Source organism: Malaclemys terrapin, chromosome 25 (genome assembly GCF_027887155.1).
Source record: "Malaclemys terrapin pileata isolate rMalTer1 chromosome 25, rMalTer1.hap1, whole genome shotgun sequence".
Taxonomy (NCBI): domain Eukaryota; kingdom Metazoa; phylum Chordata; order Testudines; family Emydidae; genus Malaclemys; species Malaclemys terrapin.
The window spans coordinates 11,542,087-11,564,768 of NC_071529.1; the positions used below are offsets into that span (position 1 = coordinate 11,542,087).

General features: G+C 52.5%; 1 protein-coding gene across 3 annotated transcripts; it reads right to left on the bottom strand.

Moving 5' to 3' along the window:
• Nucleotides 1-767: 767 nt before the first annotated feature.
• On the bottom strand, nt 768-21,141 carry SP2 (Sp2 transcription factor). 3 transcript variants are annotated; one of them, XM_054014526.1, is made up of 9 exons: nt 21,074-21,133; nt 16,048-16,140; nt 15,312-15,474; nt 10,362-10,438; nt 8,862-9,815; nt 7,927-8,227; nt 2,849-3,023; nt 2,530-2,723; nt 768-2,058 (listed from the first exon to the last, which is right to left on the bottom strand). In XM_054014526.1, the coding sequence occupies exons 4-9, from the start codon at nt 10,422-10,424 to the stop codon at nt 1,958-1,960; spliced, it is 1,788 nt and encodes a 595-aa protein (XP_053870501.1). In that variant the 5' UTR covers nt 10,425-10,438; nt 15,312-15,474; nt 16,048-16,140; nt 21,074-21,133; the 3' UTR covers nt 768-1,957. The 3 variants fall into 3 exon arrangements, with proteins under 3 accessions (XP_053870501.1, XP_053870503.1, XP_053870502.1); XM_054014528.1 differs by lacking the exon at nt 16,048-16,140 and having other exon boundaries at nt 21,074-21,136; XM_054014527.1 differs by lacking the exons at nt 15,312-15,474; nt 16,048-16,140 and having other exon boundaries at nt 21,074-21,141.
• Nucleotides 21,142-22,682: the final 1,541 nt, after the last annotated feature.

Here is a 22,682-nt window from a genome sequence, read left to right on the forward strand (position 1 = left end):
GGGTACCCAGAGCAGGGACTACACGAGGGCTTCCCCAACAGTGCCCCAGCCCTGGAGAAGGGGGTTTAAAGGGGCCAGCCCCCTCCCTCTGATTTTTGGTTGAGAATGCCCCCGAGGGGGATTATGGCCATGGTGGTTCATCTCGACATGGACACTCGTCTGGGGGGGACGAGCAGCTCGTTTCCCAAGGTCAGGCAGGTTAGAGGGTAAAGCGTGTGTCGCCCCATCCAGAGAAGGACTCGCAGACCCACAGATGGTTCTGAGGTCTGGCCCGACTGCACCGACGGGATCCTTTTTTAAGTGAAGCTCGAGAAGATTAAAGAGATGCTCCAAAAGATGAAAGCCAGTGGGCAGCAACTGTAAAGCTCTTTGCAACAAGGACTGTCTCTTATTCTAATGTACAGCTCCTAGCACAATGGGGCCTTAATACAAATAACAGTGTGGTCTGGTGGGTGGGGCATTGGCCTGGGATTCAGGACACCTCGGTTCCATTCCCAGCTCTGCCACTGATCCTGAGCAGGTCACTTCCCCTCTGTATGCCGATCTTTCTCCTCCCAGCCTTTGCCTGGTCTAGGTAGACTGTCAGCTCCTTGGGGCAGAGACAATGTAGGTGGCTCCAGTGGGTTGAAATCTCGGCGAGTCTCTTGGTGCTGTGTATAAACAACTGACCCGGTCACCCCCGCAACTACCTTCTCACCTCTCCCCAAAAGCTGGGCTCTCTTATGGGGCGTCACGCTTACGAGACAAAGGATCCTTTGCTTCCCATGCTGGGTTTGCCTCTGGCGACTAAATTTATTTAGCAAGAAAAAACTTAGCTGACTCTGCACCAGCCAGCCAGTTACATCGTTAATAAAGAATAACAGATCTGTCACTTAATTCATAAAACATACCTCAAGCAGTTACACCTAAAAAATAAAGTGGATTTTTTTTTTTAATTTAAAAGCTCAAAAATAACAAGCCATATGTTTTTGAAACATGTAGTAAACACGGAAGCAATATAGTCTATGATACAATGTACACTATACACAGTGATGGGCTGCGGGGAGGTGTGTGTGTGTGTGGGGGGGGGTTGGCATTATGGGCAAAAGAGGATTTAAAGATCCAAGATTCAAAAGGAAACGCCGTGTCACTGGGAAATGAAAAGGAAAAGTAAATCAGTGGAGAGAAAAAAACCCTCTTCAATTCATTATTGGAAAAGAACTTTGGAGGGAAAAGGATTGGGAGGGGAGATTATTAACCGGGCACAATTAAATAAAAAAAAAAAAAAAAAAAAGCACTCACGATACACAATGTTCATACTCGGGAGCTGGGAGCGTAAGGCAACAATTTCCATAGAAAAAAAGGACCTTCCAAAGGAGTTTATATAGAGAGATATTTATAGATATTTATAGATTTTAAATATAAAGTAGGAATGTGCCGCAGAGCGCCGGGTGGGCTGTCTGTGGAGTGCTGCCCCCTGCTGTGTCAAAGCTTCACAAGCGCGGGGAGGAGGGGGCCCACCGTGAGAAAGTTTCGCTGGCATCCTTGTGCCGTTTACACGAGGTTGGCACGGCTCTGCTTGTTCAGTCCCCCCAGCCTGCGGCGCAGCGAGGAGGGGCTGCCGCTCGCACCCATGTCAGCATTTTCCTTTGGAAACAAGGGTTTCTCCTTCGTCCCGGCCCGTGCGATCAATGTCCGGCTCTGACGCGCTCTGCGGAGGAAGGAGCTGGATTCCCAAGGATTGTGCTGGAAGGCGGATGGCTTCCAAGGAAGGAAGATCAGCAATGACTCCTCTCCCCGCGCGGACACCTCTGGGAGGGTATCAAAGCCAGGAGCGCGACTACGGCTGCGGAGTCCCAGGGCTGGCCGTCTGCCCAACCCCTACGCCGTACCCTTGCCAGGGACTGTCCATGACAGTGCGGGCCTTAGCCAGTGCTTAGAGGGCCAGCTGACGGCCCCCGTCTGGCTGCCGCTAAGCCTACAAGTTCTTGGTGACCAGGTGGGTTTTATAGTGCTTCGTCAGGTGGTCACTTCTCATGAAGCGCTTTTGGCACTGCGCACACTCAAAACGCTTATCACCTGCCAGGGAAACAAGAGCAACGTTCAATGCGCCAGAGGCCGGCGCTCGCTGCTGCCGCCAAGCACCCAAGACTCGATCGCTCCAGCTCGGAAGGGCGTGTGTTGCAGCCTCATGCCGGGAAGGTGGAATGCACCGATGCATGGTCCCCTTCCCGCCCAGCTCCCCGCGAGCACAGCTAGCATCCCGTCCCTCCCCCTGCAGGGAGATGACAGATCCGTGCCAAGCTGCAGTTGGGGCGACGCGAAGGCGGCAGAGACCCCATACGTTCTGGAGCCCCCCTCCCCATCGCCCCGGCGGGCAAGGCGGCAGCATGCTCTGGGGTTACTGGCGAAGCAGAAGCAGAAGCAAGGGAGGGGGGAGACAGTCCCACAAGACCAGCTCCGAGACGCGGCAGGGCTCTCCTCCCGACTACATGCAAAACATCCTGGCAGGACACGGGAGATGGGGAGCAGGGGCGGCGGGCAACAGACCTGTGTGCGTCCGGGCGTGCCGCTGCAGCTCGTCGCTGCGCGTGAACCTCTTCCCGCAGAAGACCCAGTTGCAGACAAACGGGCGCTCGCCCGTGTGCAGGCGGACGTGGGCCCGCAGCAGCGAGGTCTTGCGGAAAGTCTTGCCGCACTCAGGGATGTGGCAGATGTGCTTCTTCTTCCCCTGATCCCCTGACCTGGAGGGACGGGAAACCATCACGACTGTTACTCTTGCTGACGTGGAGGTGGAGGAAGATGGCTGGCACTGTCTCTCTCCCACCTCCCCCTCCAATTGCCTGTCCCACCCCATCTGCCCGCTCACCTTTTCTCCCCGTCCTTGCAGTTGGGGCAGGTGCACGCCATGCGCCGCCTCTTCTCCCCAGGCTGGATCTCCCCGGACAGTGCCTGCTCCATCTGCAGCTGGATCTGGGTTGGGCTCAGGCCGCTGATGGTCAGATTGTTGCCAGACACGTTCTGGACCGTCAGCTGCTGCTGGCCTGCGGATGAGAAGCAGAGGGAGAAGGGTATTAAGGCTGCTGCTCAGTGTCCCCCTGGGAGACCCCCGACTCCAAGGCGAGATGCAGCCCTCTCGCTGATGGTGTTGTACACACCTCTTTTCCCATACTCCTCACGCGGGCAATGCTCCAACTGCCTACGCAGATCAAATCCTTAAAAGGGAGGCCTGGCAAAGGGAAAGGAACCAGCTCCAATAATGTGACCAGTCCCTACTCAGCACTTCCTTTTCTCCTCTGTGCCACCCCAGCATGCAGTGTCCCAAAGGCCCTGGACCCCCCCATGGTGCTGGCCCTTTAAGGGGGAGGTAAGTCCCTTTTTTCTGAATATACTGTGCGGTTTTTCAAAGTTTTCAGTTTAACCCTTTGGGGTGGGGAACGATCGGAACAGGAAACGAAAAAGAAACTTTGAAAAAACGTGCAATATATTGACCAAAAAAACGGGACTTACCTGGCACCCTGAGGGGCCAGCTCCAAGCTCTGGCTTCAGGGACGCGGGAGCCTGGGCCACGCCGGGGGCTGGAAAGAAGAAAACCGATGTCAATGTCAGTGAGTGGAATTGATCCTCCCAGGGCCCCTGGATGATGGAAATCCAACATCCTTCGGTGCTGCTGAAACAGGTCAGCTCGGCGCCTCTTCAGACCGAAGCCCTGTAGCTGCTGAGAGATGCAGCATCAACAGGGCACGCTTTCCCTTCAGCATGCCTCAAGGCTGCTCTGCGGGGATCCTCTCTCTGCAGTGGAGAGGACAGCTCGGCTGCCACAGTGCTTGGCTTCACCCCGGGGGCCCGCCAAGCAAGTGGCCAATAAGTGCCAACTGGGGAGTGGAGACATCTCTGTGGAAAACGGGCTGAGACACCCATCAACTCATCTCACGTATGGAACGGCCAGCGGAGCCTGGGCTGGATCTGAACTTGCAACCCTTGAGGTGCAAGGTCCCATTATCATCAGGACTGGTCTCTTCAGCCATCTACCCTACGCTGGAAGCTGGGAATTTACTGTGAAACCACTACACCATGATGGATGAGACTGACAGGGGTGAATATCTGCCAGCGCCGATTCATTTATTTGCTGGTTTCGGGACGGATTTGCGTGCAAGCCACGAATCATGGCAACTCACTTAGCAACTGTTCCGTATTTTACACTGCTTTGGTTTAGCCAAGCGAGGAAGAACAGCTTCCAATTTAAAAATCCAGCTGGGAATCTTGCCGCTTCCTGATGAGGAAGAAGCCCTCTGGCATGTCTCTCTGGATCCGAAAGCAGATTGCCTTTCTCCAGACAGAACTTCCTCTCCTGATGTTTCCTGCAGCAAAAGCCTCCCATCTGAGCTCTGGAATGCAAAAACCTGCCACTGAGAGCAATGGGTCAATCTACCACGTTGGGTGGGGGCAGATGTAGGCAATGATTCTCCGTAGTCAGCTATGAAAGGAAGTGTTTATGTCTGCCATGCCACCTTGGAAGAGGAGGAGTGGAATGCAGCGCAGTATTTGCAGCCTCTCTGTTGCCAAAGAGATCTGGGGACTTGGCTAAGGACATGTCTCCCCTCCCCAACAGATCGGCGGGTAGCGATCGATCCAGCGGGGATCGATTTATCGCATCTAGTCTAGACGCGGTAAATCGATTCCCGAGCACTCCCGTCGACTCCTGTACTCCACCGCCGCGAGAAGCGCAGGTGGAGTCGACGGGGGAGCGGCAGCAGTCGACTCACTGCGGTAAGTTGATCTAAGTACGTCGATTTCAGCTACGTTATTCACGTAGCTGAAGTTGCGTAACTTAGATCTAGGGTTACCATACGTCCGGATTTTCCCAGACATGTCCGGCTTTTGGGGGCTCAAATCCCCGTCCGGGGGGAAATCCCCAAAAGCCGGGCATGTCCGGGAAAATCGGGAGGAAGGGCTGGGCCGGGGGTCGCGGGGCCGGGCGCGCGGTGCCGGGCCGGGGTCCAGGGGTGCAGTGCCGGGCCGGGAGCCGGGCCGGGGCCGCGGGGTCGGGCCGGGAGCCGGGCCGCCGGGGGGGGGGGGGGTGCGCTGGGCCGCGGGGCCGGGGCCAGGCCACCGGGGGGGTGCGCTGGGCCGCGGGGCCGGGCCGCCGGGGGGGTGCGCTGGGCCGCGGGGGTGCGCTGGGCCGCGGGGCCGGGCCGCCGGGGGGGGTGTGCGCTGGGCCGCGGGGCCGGGCCACCGGGGGGGTGCGCTGGGCCGCGCGGGGCCGGGGGGCCGCGGGGTCGGGAGCCGGGGGGTCGGGCCGGGAGCCGGGCGGCCGGGGGGGTGCGCTGGGCCGCGGGGTCGGGCCGCCGGGGGGGTGCGCTGGGCCGCGGGGGTGCGGGGGAGGGGGCGGAGACTTTGAGGAGGGGGCAGAGTTGGGACGGGGGAGGGGGCGGGGCTGGGGGCGGGGCCAGGGCCCCGTGGAGTGTCCTCCTTTTGGAGGCACAAAATATGGTAACCCTATTAGATCGATCCCCCCCCAGTGTAGACCAGGCCTAAGACTCCCCATTACCTCCAGCCTGCACGAATGCAGGATGGCAGTTGTGGTTTTGATATTTTCTCTGGCATGGTAAGAAAGCCACTTGCCCTAAGAAGGGGACACAGGGCTGTGTCCAGAACTGAACAGCAAGGGCATTATGAAGATGGATATTTTCCAGCCATGGCTTGGGATGCACAGCCACTCAGAATTCATTGGATTTCTTTCTAATCACTAGTCCGGGACCAGCGCTTGGAAAATATTAGAGATCCTGAAAGCATCTGTAGTGGTTTGACTACTGGAAGCACCTTCACAATAGCCTTCCCCATGTGACTGTGGCAGGGAATAACTCACCACCTGCTAGAGCAGTGGTTCTCAAACTGTGGGTCAGGACCCCAAAGTGGGTCGCAACCCCATTTTAATGGGGTCGCCAGGGTCATCATTAGACTTGCTGGGGCCCAGGTCTTAAGCTTAAGGCCGAGTTCCAACCCCACCCAGGATGGCGGGTCTCTGTTTCCAGCCCCCTACTTCGCCCGGGGTCATGTAGTAATTTTGTTGGCAGAAGGGGCTGCAATGCAAGGAAGTTTCAGAACCCCTGTGCCAGAGATAAGAGATAAAGGCTTTACGCTACTTGGAAGCTGGGATTCCAAACTTTTGGGTGGTATCAGTCACTGGGTTCTAGCACTAATGGTTTTGTTTTAAATAGCTGCTGCTTAAATAATAGGGAGTTGAAAGGCAAAAGAATCAAGAAGGAAATTGGATGGAGGGATGGTATCACCTGATAGGGATAGACCAGGACAAAGCAGGAATTCCAGCTCTCCAAACCATCTGCCTCTAGTCTCGGGGTGGTCTGGTAAGTGGGTGACCTTAAAACTCACTGGTCCCTACATCTACCAGGACTTTTGGGAGATTGGTTCAGGACTAAACAGAGCAAGTCTTAGCCCTCAGACAGGTGTGACTATCAATCCCTGCATTCATTAATTAACGTTGTAGCTCAGAGAGGCTGTGAACCCCCTGTTAGAATCACAGACTTTAAGGTCAGAAGGGACCATTATGATCGTCTAGTCTGACCTCCTGCACAACGCAGGCCACAGAATCTCACCACCCACCCACTCCTGTAACAAACCCCTAACCTATGTCTTGAAGTCTTCAAATTGTGGTTTAAAGACTTCAAGGTGCAGAGAATCCTCCAGCAAGTGACCCGTGTCCTAAGCTGTAGAGGAAGGCAAAAACCCCCAGGGCCTCTGCCAATCTGCCCTGGAGGAAAATTCCTTCCCGACCCCAAATATGGCGATTAGCTAAATCCTGAGCATGTGGGCAAGACTCACCAGCCAGCACCCAGGAAAGAATTCTCTGTAGTAACTCAGATCCCACCCCATCTAACATCCCATCACAGGCCATTGGGTATATTTACCGCTAATAGTCAAAGATCAATTAATTGCCAAAATTAGGCTATCCCATCATACCATCCCCTCCATAAACTTATCAAGCTTAGTCTTGAAGCCAGATATGTCTTTTGCCCCTATTACTCCCCTTGGGAGGCTGTTCCAGAACTTCAGTCCTCTGATGGTTAGAAACCTTCGTCTAATTTAAAGTCTAAACTTCCTAATGTCCAGTTTATATCCATTTGTTCTTGTGTCCACGTTGGTACTGAGCTTAAATAATTCCTCTCCCTCCCTGATATTTATCCCTCTGATATATTTATAAAGAGCAATCATATCTCCCCTCAGCCTTCTTTTGGTTCGGCTAAACAAGCCAAGCTCTTTGAGTCTCTTTTCATGAAACAGGTTTTCCATTCCTCAGATCATCCAAGTAGCCCTTCTCTGTCCCTGTTCCAGTTTGAATTCACCCTTCTTAAACATGGGAGACCAGAACTGCACACAGTATTCCAGATGAGGTCTCACCAGTGCCTTGGATAACGGTACTAACACCTCCTTATCTCTACTGGAAATACCTCACCTGATGCATCCCAAGACCGCATTAGCTTTTTTTAACAGCCAAATCACATCGGCAGCTCATAGTCATCCTATGATCAACCAATACTCCGAGGTCCTTCTCCTCCTCGGTTACTTCCAAGTGATGCATCCCCAACTGGAGCTCAGCACAGCTGATCTAACAGGCAATGCTTTCCCAGGAAGTGCCTGGAGAGGCCTCCCTAGGGCTGCAGAGATGCTATGTGGGATCTTTTGGGATGAAAGGGGCTATAGAATTGTAGGGCAGTTAACACCTTGCAATACTCTGTCACAGGCACCAGGGCTTGGCTTAAGAGGGGGGATCCAACTGAAATCTTCGCTGCCAGTTAGGAAGTTCCTGGCCTCCAGAACATTAAGGCTTTGGGAGCTCGGATAGTTCCTTCTCCCCCTACCCCGCCCATCTCCCCGGTCAGCACATGTCCCATCCCCAGCACCAGTGTGTAACAATGCATATCCCACCTCCGGTGTTGGTGATGGTGACAGGTACTCCTTGGACTTGGACACCGTTAATGTTGATGGTCTGCATCGCCTGGGCCGCGGCTGCCAGCTGAGCCGCGTTCAAGCTGATGATGCCTCCGGCAGGGGCGATCTTTGGCAGGGTGCGCTCTTTGCGTGCGGCTGGCTTTTTGCAGCTCCCTCCTGCTTGGGAGCTGCGGGACACGGGGCTGCTGCACGAGGTGGGAGACGGGGCCACCGTCACAGCTGGGGCTTCCTGAAGCAGCACGGTCTGCAGCTCCCCTGAAGGTGTTTTGAAGTAGACCTGAAGGAAGAAGGAAACAGGAAAGGAATCAGACCAGCCGTCGCTTAGCAAGAGGACAAATACGGCCCTGTGTGACCCACAGGATCGGAATGATGGGCTTCAGGTCCAGGACACCCAAGGCCGTAATAAGTCCACAATTCACGAGGAATTAAATGTAATTAACATACGCTACGACCAGCCTGCTAGAGGAGTTTCCTGTGCCTTCCCAGCACCGGGGCTGCCCTGAATCTCTCCACCTAGTCATGATCAGTCAAGAATCAGGAGCAGGCTATGTAAAAATCAGGCAAGTCCTGCAAGGATCCATCACAAGAAAGGCTTCTAACAGACAGGAAGGTGGCTGCTTGCCACACACTAGTGACATCAACCCCTCTCTGTACAACAGACTTAAAGAAGCCTTCCACCTCCCTCGCGACACAGCCAACCACCATGCTTGCATAACATGGAAATCTGGGCTGGAAAGGAGAAGTTGCCCAGGCATTTCTCAACGCAAACCCTGCCTGCAAAGAGATTCCTGTCTCACGCAGTATCCCCAGGCCACTCTGCCTTTCCTTATACACCACCCGCTGAGTCAGTGATCCTCGGTGGAGTTCCCAGACACAGATGTACCCACCAGAAAGGGTTAAGGACCTTGTACCTGCGTAGGAGTTGGTTCAGCTGCCTGGATCTGAAAGTTCTGAGAGGACTTCTGGGGGACGGTAGGGAGAGTGGCTGAGGCCGCCTGGACCACTCTCAGGGCCTGCTGGGGAATCTGTACCACCTGCTGCTCTTGCTTGGGTTGGACCACCTGGACCTGCTGCACCACCGCTGGCTGGCCTGAGCCAGGACTCTGCACTATCAGCAGGTTATTTCCGGCCTGGATGATGTTATCTGCCGTAGTCTCTATCAACACCGTTTCTACTTGCTCGGCCACCGCCATGGCTGTCGTCTGGGCTGGTGACATGGCCTTCTTTCTAGTCTTTTTACAGGGCTTTGACGGGCTCTCGGTTATGATCTGAGCCTGAGCGCCGGGCTCAGCGGCGTTCACCAGGTTATTAACCGGCAGGGTGAGCGTTACGTTGCTGCCGCCCGTCAGCTTGACGACGTTGCTTGCACTCTGCACTGACGATGCCCCTGCCTTGTGCGCGGGAGCCGGCTTGATTGGCACAGGCTTGTGCGTGGAAGAGGAGGGGGTAATGATCGCTTGGTTAGTGCCGGGAATAATCTGAATCTGATTGGCGAGGTTCTGCTGGACTTGTATGGTCTGCCCCCCTGCTGCTTGAATCTGAGGGACAGTCTGGTACTGGATGTTCGTCGACGAGCGGGCCCCTTTGTTGATCATGGTTGGATTCTGAATGGCAAAAACCAGCTGCCCCCCAGGATAGGATGTCCCAAGCTGAGACCCCTGGATCTGGAAGAGGTTCCCTTTCGACGACAAGATCCCAAAGCTGTTTTTACTGGAACCCAGAGGAACTGGTGCGGGTTTGATGGGGACAAGTTTTCGAGGTGTGGGCTGAGGTGGGGCCGGAGGAGTGACGGCGGCTTCCACGGCGGGAGGACCGATTTTACTACATGTTGCTGCAAGCAGGGCTAGTGGAGAGGGCTGAGAGTCCTAGAGGAGGAGACAGGAATGAGAGACGGGTTCGAGTTGAGTTGGTTCAGCTGACGCAGGAGATCAGTTTCAGAGGTGATGTAAACACAAAGCAAGCTTCTACGGTTTCTGTGCAGCTGTCAGAATCTTCCTTACCCATCACCAGTGCCTTTGATCTCAAAGCACTTTACGTACATGTACCCCCACGTCCCCCTTTGGAGACAAGATGGTGTTACTAGACCCATTAAGCAAATGGGGAAAATGAGACATACGGAAGGTAAGGGACTTCTCCAAGGCCACAAAGTGACTCGGTGGCACAACTAGGAAGAGAAACCAGGAGACCTGGCTTCCGGTCCTGTGTTTTACAAGGCCACCCTTCCTTCCGAATCAACAGCACCAACCTCTACAGAGACGGGGAGGAACCTCTGCAGGAGATGCTGACCCCCCGAGGGCTCAGTCAAGCAGCCACTAGCGAAACGGTTTCCCAAGCACATTACACAGCTGTGAGCGGTGTGTGTCCCGGAGCTCTCAATGCCACGGTAAAGAGCCAGGTAATCTCCCTCTCACCTGAGCTGTGGAGGCAGCAGGCTGCAGGTATTCACTGGGACTGACTGCTGCAGTGGCGGCCATGCTGTCCTCTTGATCTGCAGGAAGGAAACACACAGAGGGAGGAGTAAGGCGAATGGTGACAACAAGGAGCATAATTCTCTCCCTTCTGCATCACCCCCAGCCCCCACACCTAAAGGAGTCACACGGCACTTCAGTCCTCTGAACTGATCTCGCCCTCCGAAATCATCAGCGCTGACCTAACAAATGGCTCAGTTACTGGCCGCGTGCACCTTCATGTGAAGTGGGATTTTATCATTTCGCAATTTGTTATTTCATCCTTTGCACAGATTGTTGCTAACTGTAGAAGGGACCATTATGTCACCATGGGCAGCAAACAGAAGCAAAGGATCAGAAGACAGAGGGAAATGGCTGGATCCCTTGATTCTTTATTTGTGTCTTAGCAGCGCCTAGGGGCCCTGCTGTGCCGGGCGCTGTACAAACACAGAGGAAGAGACAGACAGTCCCTGCCCTGAAGAGCCTTCAAGCTACACAGACCAGACAGAGAAAGGGTGGGAGGGGAAATAGAGGCCCAGAGACTTGCCCAAGGCCACGCAGCAGGAAGAAGAGGAGATCCTCTGGTCTGACTCCCAGTCCAGTACTCTGTCTGCAAGTCCATGTTGCCTTCTGTTTGCTTCCAAGGGAATGTCTACACTGCCAAAAAAACCCTGTGGCAGGTCATCTCCGAGCCTGGGTCTATAGACTCAGGCCTGCGCTCTGGCACTAAAACCAGCCATGTCGACATTCTGGCTTGGGCTGGAGCTCAGGCTCTGAAGCCCACCCCACTCCCTGGGCTTCGGGGGCCAAACGGTCTACACAGCTATTTTCAGTGCCGCAGCGTGACCCCGGCTCTGAGACTCACTGCCGTGGGGGTTTCTTTTGCAGTGTAGACATACCTGAAGTTTTCTATCAGGGTAAAGTTTTAATGCTGTTTTGGGTTGGAAAGACAGTCAGTGCTGATTCCTTTGGGGTGTTATTGGTGCAGAATGTTGACAAGTCATTATGCCATTATGAGATAACTCTCTGCTGGAGATCCCCTGCTGGCAGTGCAAATGCGGGAAGGTGAAAGGCAAATGCGAACGTGCAGATGGACAGGGAGGACATATAGCCGCAGTACTCAAAACGAAAGGACAAGAAAGCACGGCGGATGATTTCATCACAGCCAAAGCTAGACAGTGGAGTGCACGGAGTTTGAAACAGGCACCTGAATGGGAAGAGAGAAGCGTTCAGGTCAAGGATGAGGCTACACTAGGTGGAGACCCGGTAAGAAAAGAGCTTGCCTGACACACTTAGCCGATGGAAGCAGACACTGCAGTAGCAATTATTGGAGTACTCTGATGAGATACTATATTCCTGTTACCCAGCCTCAGAACCTGACAGGCACAACACTCGCTGAAGGTTTCCAGTATGACCGTCAGCAGTGAAAAGATTAATACTGTTAGCACTTAATGGAAATACTTGTGCTTCTCCACTGAACGTCCTTCTGATAGGAGTGGGCAAGTTCTCAACTTCTCAGCCCTACCACGCCCTCTGCAGACTCCAGCGAGACAGCAGGGAATGAGGAAGGTTGCGATGAGCACAGCAGAAAAGATTGCTTTTTTACAGGCTTAAATACAGCGAAGCCAGGGAAAGACCCTCCTAAATCCTTAGCACTTGCAATGTCTTTTGTCCTGGAGTAGAAAGACATTTCGTCCATATTTCCTTTAGCAAATTCCCCAGTCATCCCACCTAACATTCTTGGTATGGCTTGATAGCTTGATAATATTTACCTAGAAGACATGCCAGTGGGAGCTTTTCTAACCCCGAACTCTCTGCGTTACAATCACTGGCAGGGCACAGATCTGAAATGGGGAGTGATGGACATTTGAGGAACATGGATGTTCACAGCCACTCTCCCATCTCAGAGAGATAAAGAGAGGGGTGATCCTAGGCCTTAAGGTCTGGCACCCACTGTCAGAAACACTGTCAATACACTAGCCCCAACCAAACGCTGCATCCGCACTAGGAAAAAGAGGTTGGTTTGGCACCACATGGTAAGATCCCAGTGTGGACAAGGCAGTCTGTAGTTTTACAAGCGTCAAGATGAACATGGGGAGGGCCTAGGGTTTACCTCGACTAACGAACACTTGTAAAAACAACAATTGCCTAGTCCACACTAGCACACTAACACATGATGCAAAACCACCTTTTTCCCCCTAGTGAAGACATGGCCGCCCCATAAGCAGAAGGCAAACGCTGAAGTCCAAGAAAAGCGAGCCACTCATGACATGGAGAAACCAAGTCTTAGCTAATAGGGAGGGGAAGTGTTTAGTTCTTAGTTTGCTTCGCTTTGCTGCTATGAGCGAAAGCAGCCCGTTTACAATTAGATGGGTCCTCACAGCAAAGCTTGGGATGATCTCAGAATGGGGAGACAGGTTGTACGGCAGTTCGGCTCTCTAGCTTCAGCTACCAACCCTGGGGAGATGTACGGTACCCACGCACCCTGCGCTCCCCATGAGCCACAACCGTCAAATCAAGGATGAAGTATCCACACTACCCAACACCCTAAGCAACAGTGTGAGGGAAGACACCACAATGGGAGAGAAACAGAATGGGAGGCATGGTCTCTATACAATAGGAGACACATGGCACGCCACAGCTGAGTCTGCGTCAGCCTATGAAAAGAGGGGAGGAAAGGAACACAGTCTTGACATGCCAGGAGTGTGAACCCTGGGGTTATTTCCCACCAGGTACAAGAAGATTTGACTACATCTCCAGTGATTCAGACAAGGTGGATAGTTCTTGAATATTGCTCGATAGTACTTTCTTCCACACTGCCTCTCACGTATGGATGGAGGATCTCTGTAACCATCTGCGAAGCCACCCCCATGACCTCCTTCAAACTCTCCTGGGCCATGATGCCTCTAAAAAACTTGACAACGGTTAGGCAGCTGGTGTGCTGACCAGTACTGTCTTATTGTTTCCTTATGCTCCTCCATCTGTCGGTATCCACCTGTTGTCTCATGTCTTATCTTTAGATCACAAGCTGTTTGGGGCAGGAGCCTCTGTTTGTTCTGTGTCTGTACAGTACCTAGCACCATAGGGCCATGGTCAGTGACTGCGGCTCCTACAGGCAACCACGATATAAATAATAGATAGTAAATATAACAGAATTACATCAATACTTCTTACAGGTAGGTCAATGGAGAGACCTACTGAATTAATCAAATCAAGCGGCACAGTATGTTATATCAGTTTAAGGAGTAACTCTAGGAATCAGTGTGTGTCTACACTTTACTCACTACAGGAGCCAGTCATCTGATCTTAATACAGCTCAGGGCTAGGAGAAAGGCTATTTATATATTTCAGATGCAATTAAACCCAGAACACTTAGTAACGTCAGTGTCCTATGCTCTCATTCTCCTGTTTGCTGTTTTGACTGCCCTGCATGTTACTGACTATTGTTGGTCAGCAGAGACAGAAAACTTCTCTGTGAGCAATGCCGAACCTTTCCCCAAACAGAGAGTAGCAAGGAAACTGAGCTGGCGGGCTCCAAGCCAAGTCACCAAGGAGTCCACTTCCCAAAAGCAGACAGTTCAACACTGAGTAAGGAGAGACTCCAGGCTTCTCCCAAAGCTACACAAAGGCTCTTTCACATCCTGCTATGGCCAAGTGCATAAATCCTCAGAGAGAGTCAGTTTAGAGATTCCCAGAGTCTGGGACATCATCAGACGGAAATTATTTGCACCAGTTCTGATAGAAGGGCATCCATTCCTTCAAGCCACTCTCTGTGGTAACCTCTCAGCCACCGAAGCATCAGATGTTTGTGCCCAGCTAGTTGGCCTTTGATAAAAGGACACATTCTTCCCAGAAAACCAGGGGCTTGAACTCCTAAATGACTGCACCCCTCCCTTTCAGCAAAAGCAGGAACTGCTATGGATTAACTTCTTGGATGGCACATGAATGACATTAAGCCAGGCCAAAAAAATGAAACACATTAAGGGAGTGTGTGGGGGTGGGGGGGCTCATTAACCTTTATAAATCAGTTAGGAGGATAAATGTGGAGAGAGAAGTCATCTCTCAGTGTTTGCTGTTTGAACCCAGTGTTAATCTGTCACCCAAACATTTCCTCCCAACGTCCCCTGGTGACAGTTTGACATTTTGAAAAGGCAGCAGAGTGCAAATCCATTTACAGCATGGTGAGACCAATGGGCTACTTAAACACAACTTCCAGGAGCCCATCTCTCCGTCCAATTCAGATTTGGGGACAGAACCAGAATTTACCAGAGTAAATGTTTCCAAGCCTGTTGTCTTTGGGGCTACAGACCTTTACGAGAGGCAGGAGAAGTTCCTCCTTGGCAAATGATCACCATTTGTCATCATCTAACAGCAGTTTGCTGTGAGCTACTCACTTATTCACCAAAAACTGAACAATTCAGAGTCACTTTGCCCTTCTGTAAACTCACAACTACAGTCCAGTGTGCCAAACGGAACAGAACACCCCTTCAACCTGTCAAAGAGCGCTCTGTCTACCTCATTCCCACTGTACTTTGGCTCTCTGCTTGCCACAAGCACAGTTGTGTGCAAAAAAATATATCACCAGGTAAGTCCGGTCTGAACCATGAATCTCACACCATCTGATGTTCTCCTACTCCCTTGCCTTCTGAGAGGATGATGAAACAAAGATACCTTGAAGACTGCTGGCTGAAGAGTTGTTTCTTTTATCAAGTTATTTGAGCAAATACAATTAGGACTTGTTCCTGCCCTAGGATACACAAACAGGGATATGTGCGTGCTAGCTAACTGTCTAGGGACCGAGTCTTTAAGCATGCAGGCTAAACAGCTCTCTTCATTAGTTTAGGATGCATTTAAAAACTCCACAGGACTGCAATCTGAGCAATCAAGCTGTAGAACAAGAACGAGAAAACTTACCAATCGCGCCAGCCAATAAGAACCCATTTCCAGCCAGTAGTAACGCCTGTTAGAAGCCAGCTGGAACATTCACACCAGCACGATTGGTAGGTTTTCTGAGAGGCAACGCCTTCACTTGTCACAAGACTTAATTTTTTGAAACTCTGCCATTATCTTCAACATTCTACAAAAGAGATAAAGGGAAGAGTGGTTTGGGTTTTTTTTCCCCCCTGATAATTAGCCCCTTTCATTGAGGTTCTGCCATCAGGAAATTTTCCTTTGTATCTACAACTTCCTTCTCAGTATAAAGGGCCTATGCAAATACTTACATAAGACACCTACCGATACTCGGTACCACAAGCGGCAGAACGTGTCTCCAAGTCCTGCAATCTGGTCTACGCAGGCAGTCTCCTACACAGATATGAAGACTGCTCGGGTGTAAAAGGGCTATCTATCTACATTACTGTAGGATCCAAGTGCCTCACAATCTTTAATGTATTTAGTCTCACAACACCCCCGTGAGGTAGGAACGTATTGTCCCATTTTACATACGGGAAACTGAGGCACAGCAAGGCCAAGTGACTTGCTCGAGGTTGCAAGTCTATAGTGGAGCAGGGACTTAATTTCTCAATTTCTAGGCTTGCCCCCTAACCACTGAACCATCCTTCCCACCCATATGGATCACATTGCATGCCTGGAGCTCACGTATGAAAGAAACTACACTGGAAATAAAAAAAAACACAAAGGAACATCCTACCTAGCCAAAAGCAGCCTTTGTACATATGGCTACAGCTGACCTCACCAAATCACAGCTTTAGGTAGCATGGCCCTGTTCTTAGAGGGGACAGGTCTAAAAAAAGAGTAAGATGTTAAACCGACTGAATGATGGGGACAGAAGCTTCCTCTTTTGCAGAGGATTAGAAATACACCTCTACCCCGATATAATGCAACCCGATAGAACACGAATTCTGATATAACGCGGTAAAGCAGTGCTCCGGGGGGGGCGGAGCTGCGCACTCCGGCGGATCAAAGCAAGTTCGATATAACGCAGTTTCACCTATAACGCGGTAAGATTTTTTGCTCCCAAGGACAGCATTATATCGGGGTAGAGTTGTATATGTTTACTGCAGTCAGACAGCAGAGTCAGGAAACTTAAAAATAATTACTAAAACCATAAGTCAGACAAGGGAGAAATTTTGTTTTTATATTCTTCACAATGGTTATTTATTATTTGTTTAGTGTCAACAAGATGCTTGGAGCTGCACATTGGGTAGGTGAGCAGAGCTCTGGTTATACATTTAATAGGACTGCCAGATAGATTAGGTCCAAAATGTAAGGCTAATGGAGAAAAAATGGATCTTAGTAAAATTGTTTGAGATGATTAGACGGACCTTTGGTCTGACCCAGTATGGGCATTCTTATTAGCTTGTGATGATACCCATACACCCCCGAGAGGCGTAATAAGCCAACTTAACCCCCAGCGTAGACAGCGCTAGTTCAACGGAAGAATTCTTCTGTCGATCTAGCTACTGCCTTTTGGGCAGGTGGATTACCTACAGCAACACGAGAACCCCTCCTATTGTCATGGCGTTTACACTGAAGCGCTACAGCGGCACCACTGCAGTTGTGCTGTTGTAGCATTTTAAGTGTAGGCACAGCCTAAAAGAAGTTACAGAAAATGTATTTTTTCAGTGTGTTTACTCTGTGGATTGGCAAGCACTGTGTGTTTAGATGGTTTCACTGTTACCCTGTAGAGCAGTGGTTCTCAATCAGGGGTACACATACTCCCGGAGGTATCCAGAGATCTTCCAGGGGGTACATCAACTCATCTAGATATTTGCCTAGTTTTACAACAGGCTACATGAAAGCACTAGCGAAGTCAGTACATATATATGGAGATATACCTATCTCATAGAACTGGAAGGGACCTTGAAAGGTCATCAAGTCCAGTCCCCTGCCTTTACTAGCAGGACCAATTTTTTTGCCCCAGATCCCAAAATGGCCCCCTCAAGGATTGAACTCATAACCCTGGGTTTAGCGGGCCAATGCTCAAACCACTGAGCTATCCCTCCCCCTTAGTACAAACTAAAACGTCATACAATGACTTGTTTATACTGCTCTATATACTATACCCTGAAATGTAAGTACCATTTTATATTTAAATTGATTTATTTTATAATTATATGGCAAAAATGAGAAAGTCAGCAATTTTTCAGTACTAGGGTGCTGTGACATTTTTGTATTTTTATGTCTGATTTTGTAAACAAGTCGTTTTTAAGTGAGATGAAACTTGGGGGGGTACTCAAGACAAATCAGATTCTAGAAAGGGGTACAATAGTCTGGAAAGGTTGAGAACCACTGATGTAGAAGCAGCTGGCAAAGGAGAAACAAATGTTATGAATTTCAGGCCAGAAGAGACCACTGCGATCATTTAGGCTGACCCCCTGCACAACACAGAGCAGAGAATTTCACCAAATGGTTTCCGCATCAAGCCATAACTTCTGGTTGAACTAGAGCATACGTCTGAGAGAGAGAATCCAATCCTGATTTATTAAAAATCTGAAGTGATAGAAACTCAACTGCATCCATAGATAAGTTGCTCAAGTGGTTAATTATCCTCCCCGTAAAATGTGTGCCTTATTTCTTATTGCTAGATATAAATTAGTATAATTGGCACTAAAGAATAAGTAATAAGACCCTTATAAACATCCACAAGGGAACTGAAAATTTTATTTATATAAAATTTATTTTCAGTAATTCAAAGGGTGATCTCTAGCCAAAAAAAAAATTTGTTTTTAAATGTGTCAATTTCAACTTAACAGCACCCCTTTAATATTCTTAAATGTTTATCACTAAGGCAAACTGTTTTTAAGATATGATGTTTAACCTGAGTGATCCTCTAGCACCAAAACTTCAATATGTTAGTTCTGGAGTTTCTTCAATCAATCAATTCTTCATCAGCAATTCTGATTCTTTAACGCTGTCTTTTCCCTCAAAGAAGGAAGTTTTCACTATAGCCAAATTTGCAACCAGCACATCAGGCTGCACTGAGACAACACAAGACTTACATTTTACTTTGCTATACCGGAGTCTGCTGTATGGCTTTGTCCTCAGACTTTTTAGGGAAATCCCCCACCATTTCAGCTTCATAGTATTGTAACAGTGGAAGTGCTAACATGGACAAAGTACTACAGGTGGCTACTGGTGCTTTGACAATATATATGTCATGGTATACAGATGACTGGCTCCCAGGGCGCTCACACTCTTATAATTTAGATTTAACATAGTCCTAATCCCCAAGATATTGTTTTGAGTCACTTGGTCCCAGACTCTGGTCTCTAAACCCGTACTTCACAGCCTCCCTATAACAGACAGTAGGAAACATATGGAGGGTGTGGATATTTTAACTGCTTGATAGTAAACAACACATTACATGGAGCCCTTGGGACTCCATCAGCATCAGGGAATGAGAGGGTGATCAGGCCCTGCAGAGACTTCCATCAGCATCAGTCCTGCTGCACCCTGTGGCTCCCAAAGCATCCCATGCAGGTGAGGATCTCCAGCTCCAAGACCCAGGGACCAAGGATGCCTGTATCCCCACACACCCCTGCTAACCCCGTCAGTGTCACCCTATGTACTTTAGGGAAGCAGATACCCAGTTAATCCCCTCCATGCACCATTCCCATCTCTGGGCAGCCTACATATCCCCTTCCCCAAGGTGCTGCACAAAGTGTCCTCCACACCCACCTCAATGCACTTGGGCCCATGCAAACCTCCACACCCCTCAACCCCAGTGTCCCTCACCCTAGCCACCACACAAGTCTCCCTGCCCACCCCTAGTGCCCCTCCAATGTCCAGCCCAATGCACCGGGGGACCATACAACCCCCCCCCCATGCCATCCCCTATGCTCACCCCAACGCAACAAGGGACTATGCAAACCTCCTGCCCATCCCTAGCGCCCCCCAATGCACTGGGGGACCATGCAAACCTCCCTCCCCCCTGCCCATCCCTGGCGCCCCCCAATGCACCGGGGACCCCGCAAACCTCCCTCCCCCCCGCCCATCCCTAGCGCCCCCCAATGCACCGGGGACCCCGCAAACCTCCCTCCCCCCCGCCATCCCTAGCGCCCCCAATGCACCGGGGACCCCGCAAACCTCCCGCCCATCCCTAGCGCCCCCCCAATGCACCGGGGGACCCTGCAAACCTCCCTCCCTCCCGCCCATCCCTAGCGCCCCCCAATGCACCGGGGACCCTGCAAACCTCCCTCCCCCCGCCATCCCTGGCGCCCCCCAATGCACCGGGGACCCTGCAAACCTCCCTCCCCCCCGCCCATCCCTAGCGCCCCCCAATGCACCGGGGACCCTGCAAACCTCCCTCCCCCCCGCCCATCCCTGGCGCCCCCCAATGCACCGGGGACCCTGCAAACCTCCCTCCCCCCCGCCCATCCCTAGCGCCCCCCAATGCACCGGGGACCCTGCAAACCTCCCTCCCCCCCGCCCATCCCTGGCGCCCCCCAATGCACCGGGGACCCTGCAAACCTCCCTCCCTCCCATCCCTAGCGCCCCCCAATGCACCGGGGACCCTGCAAACCTCCCTCCCCCCGCCATCCCTGGCGCCCCCCAATGCACCGGGGACCCTGCAAACCTCCCTCCCCCCCGCCCATCCCTAGCGCCCCCCAATGCACCGGGGACCCTGCAAACCTCCCTCCCCCCCGCCCATCCCTGGCGCCCCCCAATGCACCGGGGACCCTGCAAACCTCCCTCCCTCCCATCCCTAGCGCCCCCCAATGCACCGGGGACCCTGCAAACCTCCCTCCCCCCCGCCCATCCCTGGCGCCCCCCAATGCATCGGGGACCCTGCAAACCTCCCGCCCATCCCTAGCGCCCCCCCAATGCACCGGGGACCCTGCAAACCTCCCTCCCCCCCGCCCATCCCTGGCGCCCCCAATGCACCGGGGACCCTGCAAACCTCCCTCCCCCCCGCCCATCCCTGGCGCCCCCAATGCATCGGGGACCCTGCAAACCTCCCTCCCCCCCGCCATCCCTGGCGCCCCCAATGCACCGGGGACCCTGCAAACCTCCCTCCCCCCCGCCCATCCCTAGCGCCCCCCAATGCACCGGGGACCCCGCAAACCTCCCTCCCCCCCGCCATCCCTAGCGCCCCCAATGCACCGGGGACCCCGCAAACCTCCCTCCTCCCCGCCCATCCCTGGCGCCCCCAATGCACCGGGGACCCCGCAAACCTCCCTCCTCCCCGCCCATCCCTGGCGCCCCCCAATGCACCGGGGACCCCGCAAACCTCCCTCCCCCCCGCCATCCCTAGCGCCCCCAATGCACCGGGGACCCCGCAAACCTCCCTCCTCCCCGCCCATCCCTAGCGCCCCCAATGCACCGGGGACCCCGCAAACCTCCCTCCCCCCCGCCCATCCCTGGCGCCCCCCAATGCACCGGGGACCCTGCAAGTCCCCCCGAGACTCCGGCGCAGCAAGAGCCGCGGGTCCCCGGGGAGGCGGGTTATCCCCGCCCGTCCCGCCTCCTCCCGGGCCCCGGAAGCGCCGCCCGCCCGTAGCCCGGGGAGGGCGGAGCAGGCCCCACGCCCCCTTCCGGGTCCCCGTTCCACCCGGGTCGGCGCCGCTCGCTCCCTCCCGCCCGCCCCGCTGCCGGGGCCCCGGCCGGCCCCTCCCCCGCGACCTGCCCCCGTTCCCGGGCCCCGGGGCGGGGGCTCCCGGGCCCCGCCCACCCGGCCCCCGCGCCCCGGGCGGGGGGGAGCGAAGTGCACAGACCCGGCTGGAGCGGAGGCGGCGGCGGCTCCGACCCCCTCACGGCGCCATCTTCCTCCTCCTCGGCCGCCCGGGCGCCGCCCTGAATGCCCCGCCCCCTCGGCTGCCGAACGGCCAATCCCCACCCGAGCAGCACGTTTCCTGGCCAATGGGAGCACTGACACACTTGCACTAACCAATCAAGCGCCACTATCGCCTGATTGGCGTCTCCGCCGATCAAGCGAATCCAGTGATGGAGTGCCGGCTGCACCAATGGGCGGCTGATTTGAGAATGACGGACGGATATGGACGACCAATAGAAAGACCGATGTCTGATTGACGGTGCGGCTTACCAATAGACGGGAGACCAAACTATCGCCCACTGGTAATTGATTGACAAGTGAACGGAGGGGAGAAGTGGATTAAAAATAGGCGGGATTTTTTTCGGTAGAGTTATGCGATTGGTCACTACAGACGATGATTGATATGTACCACAGCCAATCAAAAATCCAGACGGTCCAGCTCACCCTCCTATTGGCTCCTCTAAATCAGCTGGGCTGTGAATTCTGGAAGGTTAGTAACAGTGACAGCTGTTCCACTTCAGAGGTGGTTGCATTTCAGTGCTGGGCCTCCACTCCTCCATATGTACATAACTTGTTCCAAATTGGCTGCAGTTGTTGGGTGCCCAGCTCTGGAGTGTCAGAGGTGTGGAGCTCCCCCAGCTCCCAATTACTAACTGGCTTTGGGGCGCGCAGCACCTCTGCAACATCAGAGACACATCAATCAACAGCCACTTTTTTTGGAAACTGATGTGATCAGCTGCCCCGTTCCACCACAGAAGTGGTTGCATTTCATTGCCTTCCTGTACGGAAAGTGCTGTGGGATCCTGTGTGATGAAGGAAGTTACATATTAATACCTAATTAATTAATTCCTTTTACATATTATTATGAACTGTATCACATATTACAGTGCTGGGGGCTATCCAAATACTCAAACGCTGTCCTTGCTGCCAGGAACTAACAATCCAAGAGCAAGCAGGCAAGGAAAAGGAGGTTAAGGGAACGTGCAATTTAAATGATAGATCTCTGCTTTTTAGAATCCCTTGCTTTTTTCCTGGCTCTATTCTTGAGGCCAAATCATCAAAAGAGCAAGATTGTCAAATGTCCAGTACGCAAGACTGGAAACAGATTTTCAAAAGAGCTCAACTCCTGTTTAAAAACAGCAAGGGGTCCAGTGGCACCTTAAAGACTAACAGATTTATTTGGACATAAGCTTTTGTGGGTAAAAAACCTCACTTCTTCAGATGGGGCATCTGAAGAAGTGAGGTTTTTTACCCACGAAAGTTTATGCCCAAATAAATCTGTTAGTCTTTAAGGTGTCACCGGACTCCTTTTTGTTTTTGTGGATACAGACTAACACGGCTACCACTCTGAAATCAGAGTACAGACAGAGGCTACTGTTTACATGCAACTAGACCTGATTTACCATTATCCCTTGTGTGGAATCTAGCAGGACTGGGTGGAGGCTCTTGAAAACTGATGTCTGCAGAAGCCGTCTGAAGAGGTCATTCTGAAACTCCAGGGGGCATCAAATGCTTCTGAATTTGCAAATCAGTTCTCAGGGTTCCTGCAG

Excerpts from the sequence above, each read along its gene's own strand:
- SP2 (XM_054014527.1), bottom strand. The coding sequence starts at position 10,424 with ATGGCCGCCACTGCAGCAGTCAGTCCCAGTGAATACCTGCAGCCTGCT. Across the intron at positions 8,228-8,861 it reads CTGAACCAACTCCTACGCAG|GTCTACTTCAAAACACCTTC; the intron begins GTACAAGGTCCT and ends TTCTTCCTTCAG. Across the intron at positions 2,059-2,529 it reads GCACGCCCGGACGCACACAG|GTGATAAGCGTTTTGAGTGT; the intron begins GTCTGTTGCCCG and ends TTTCCCTGGCAG.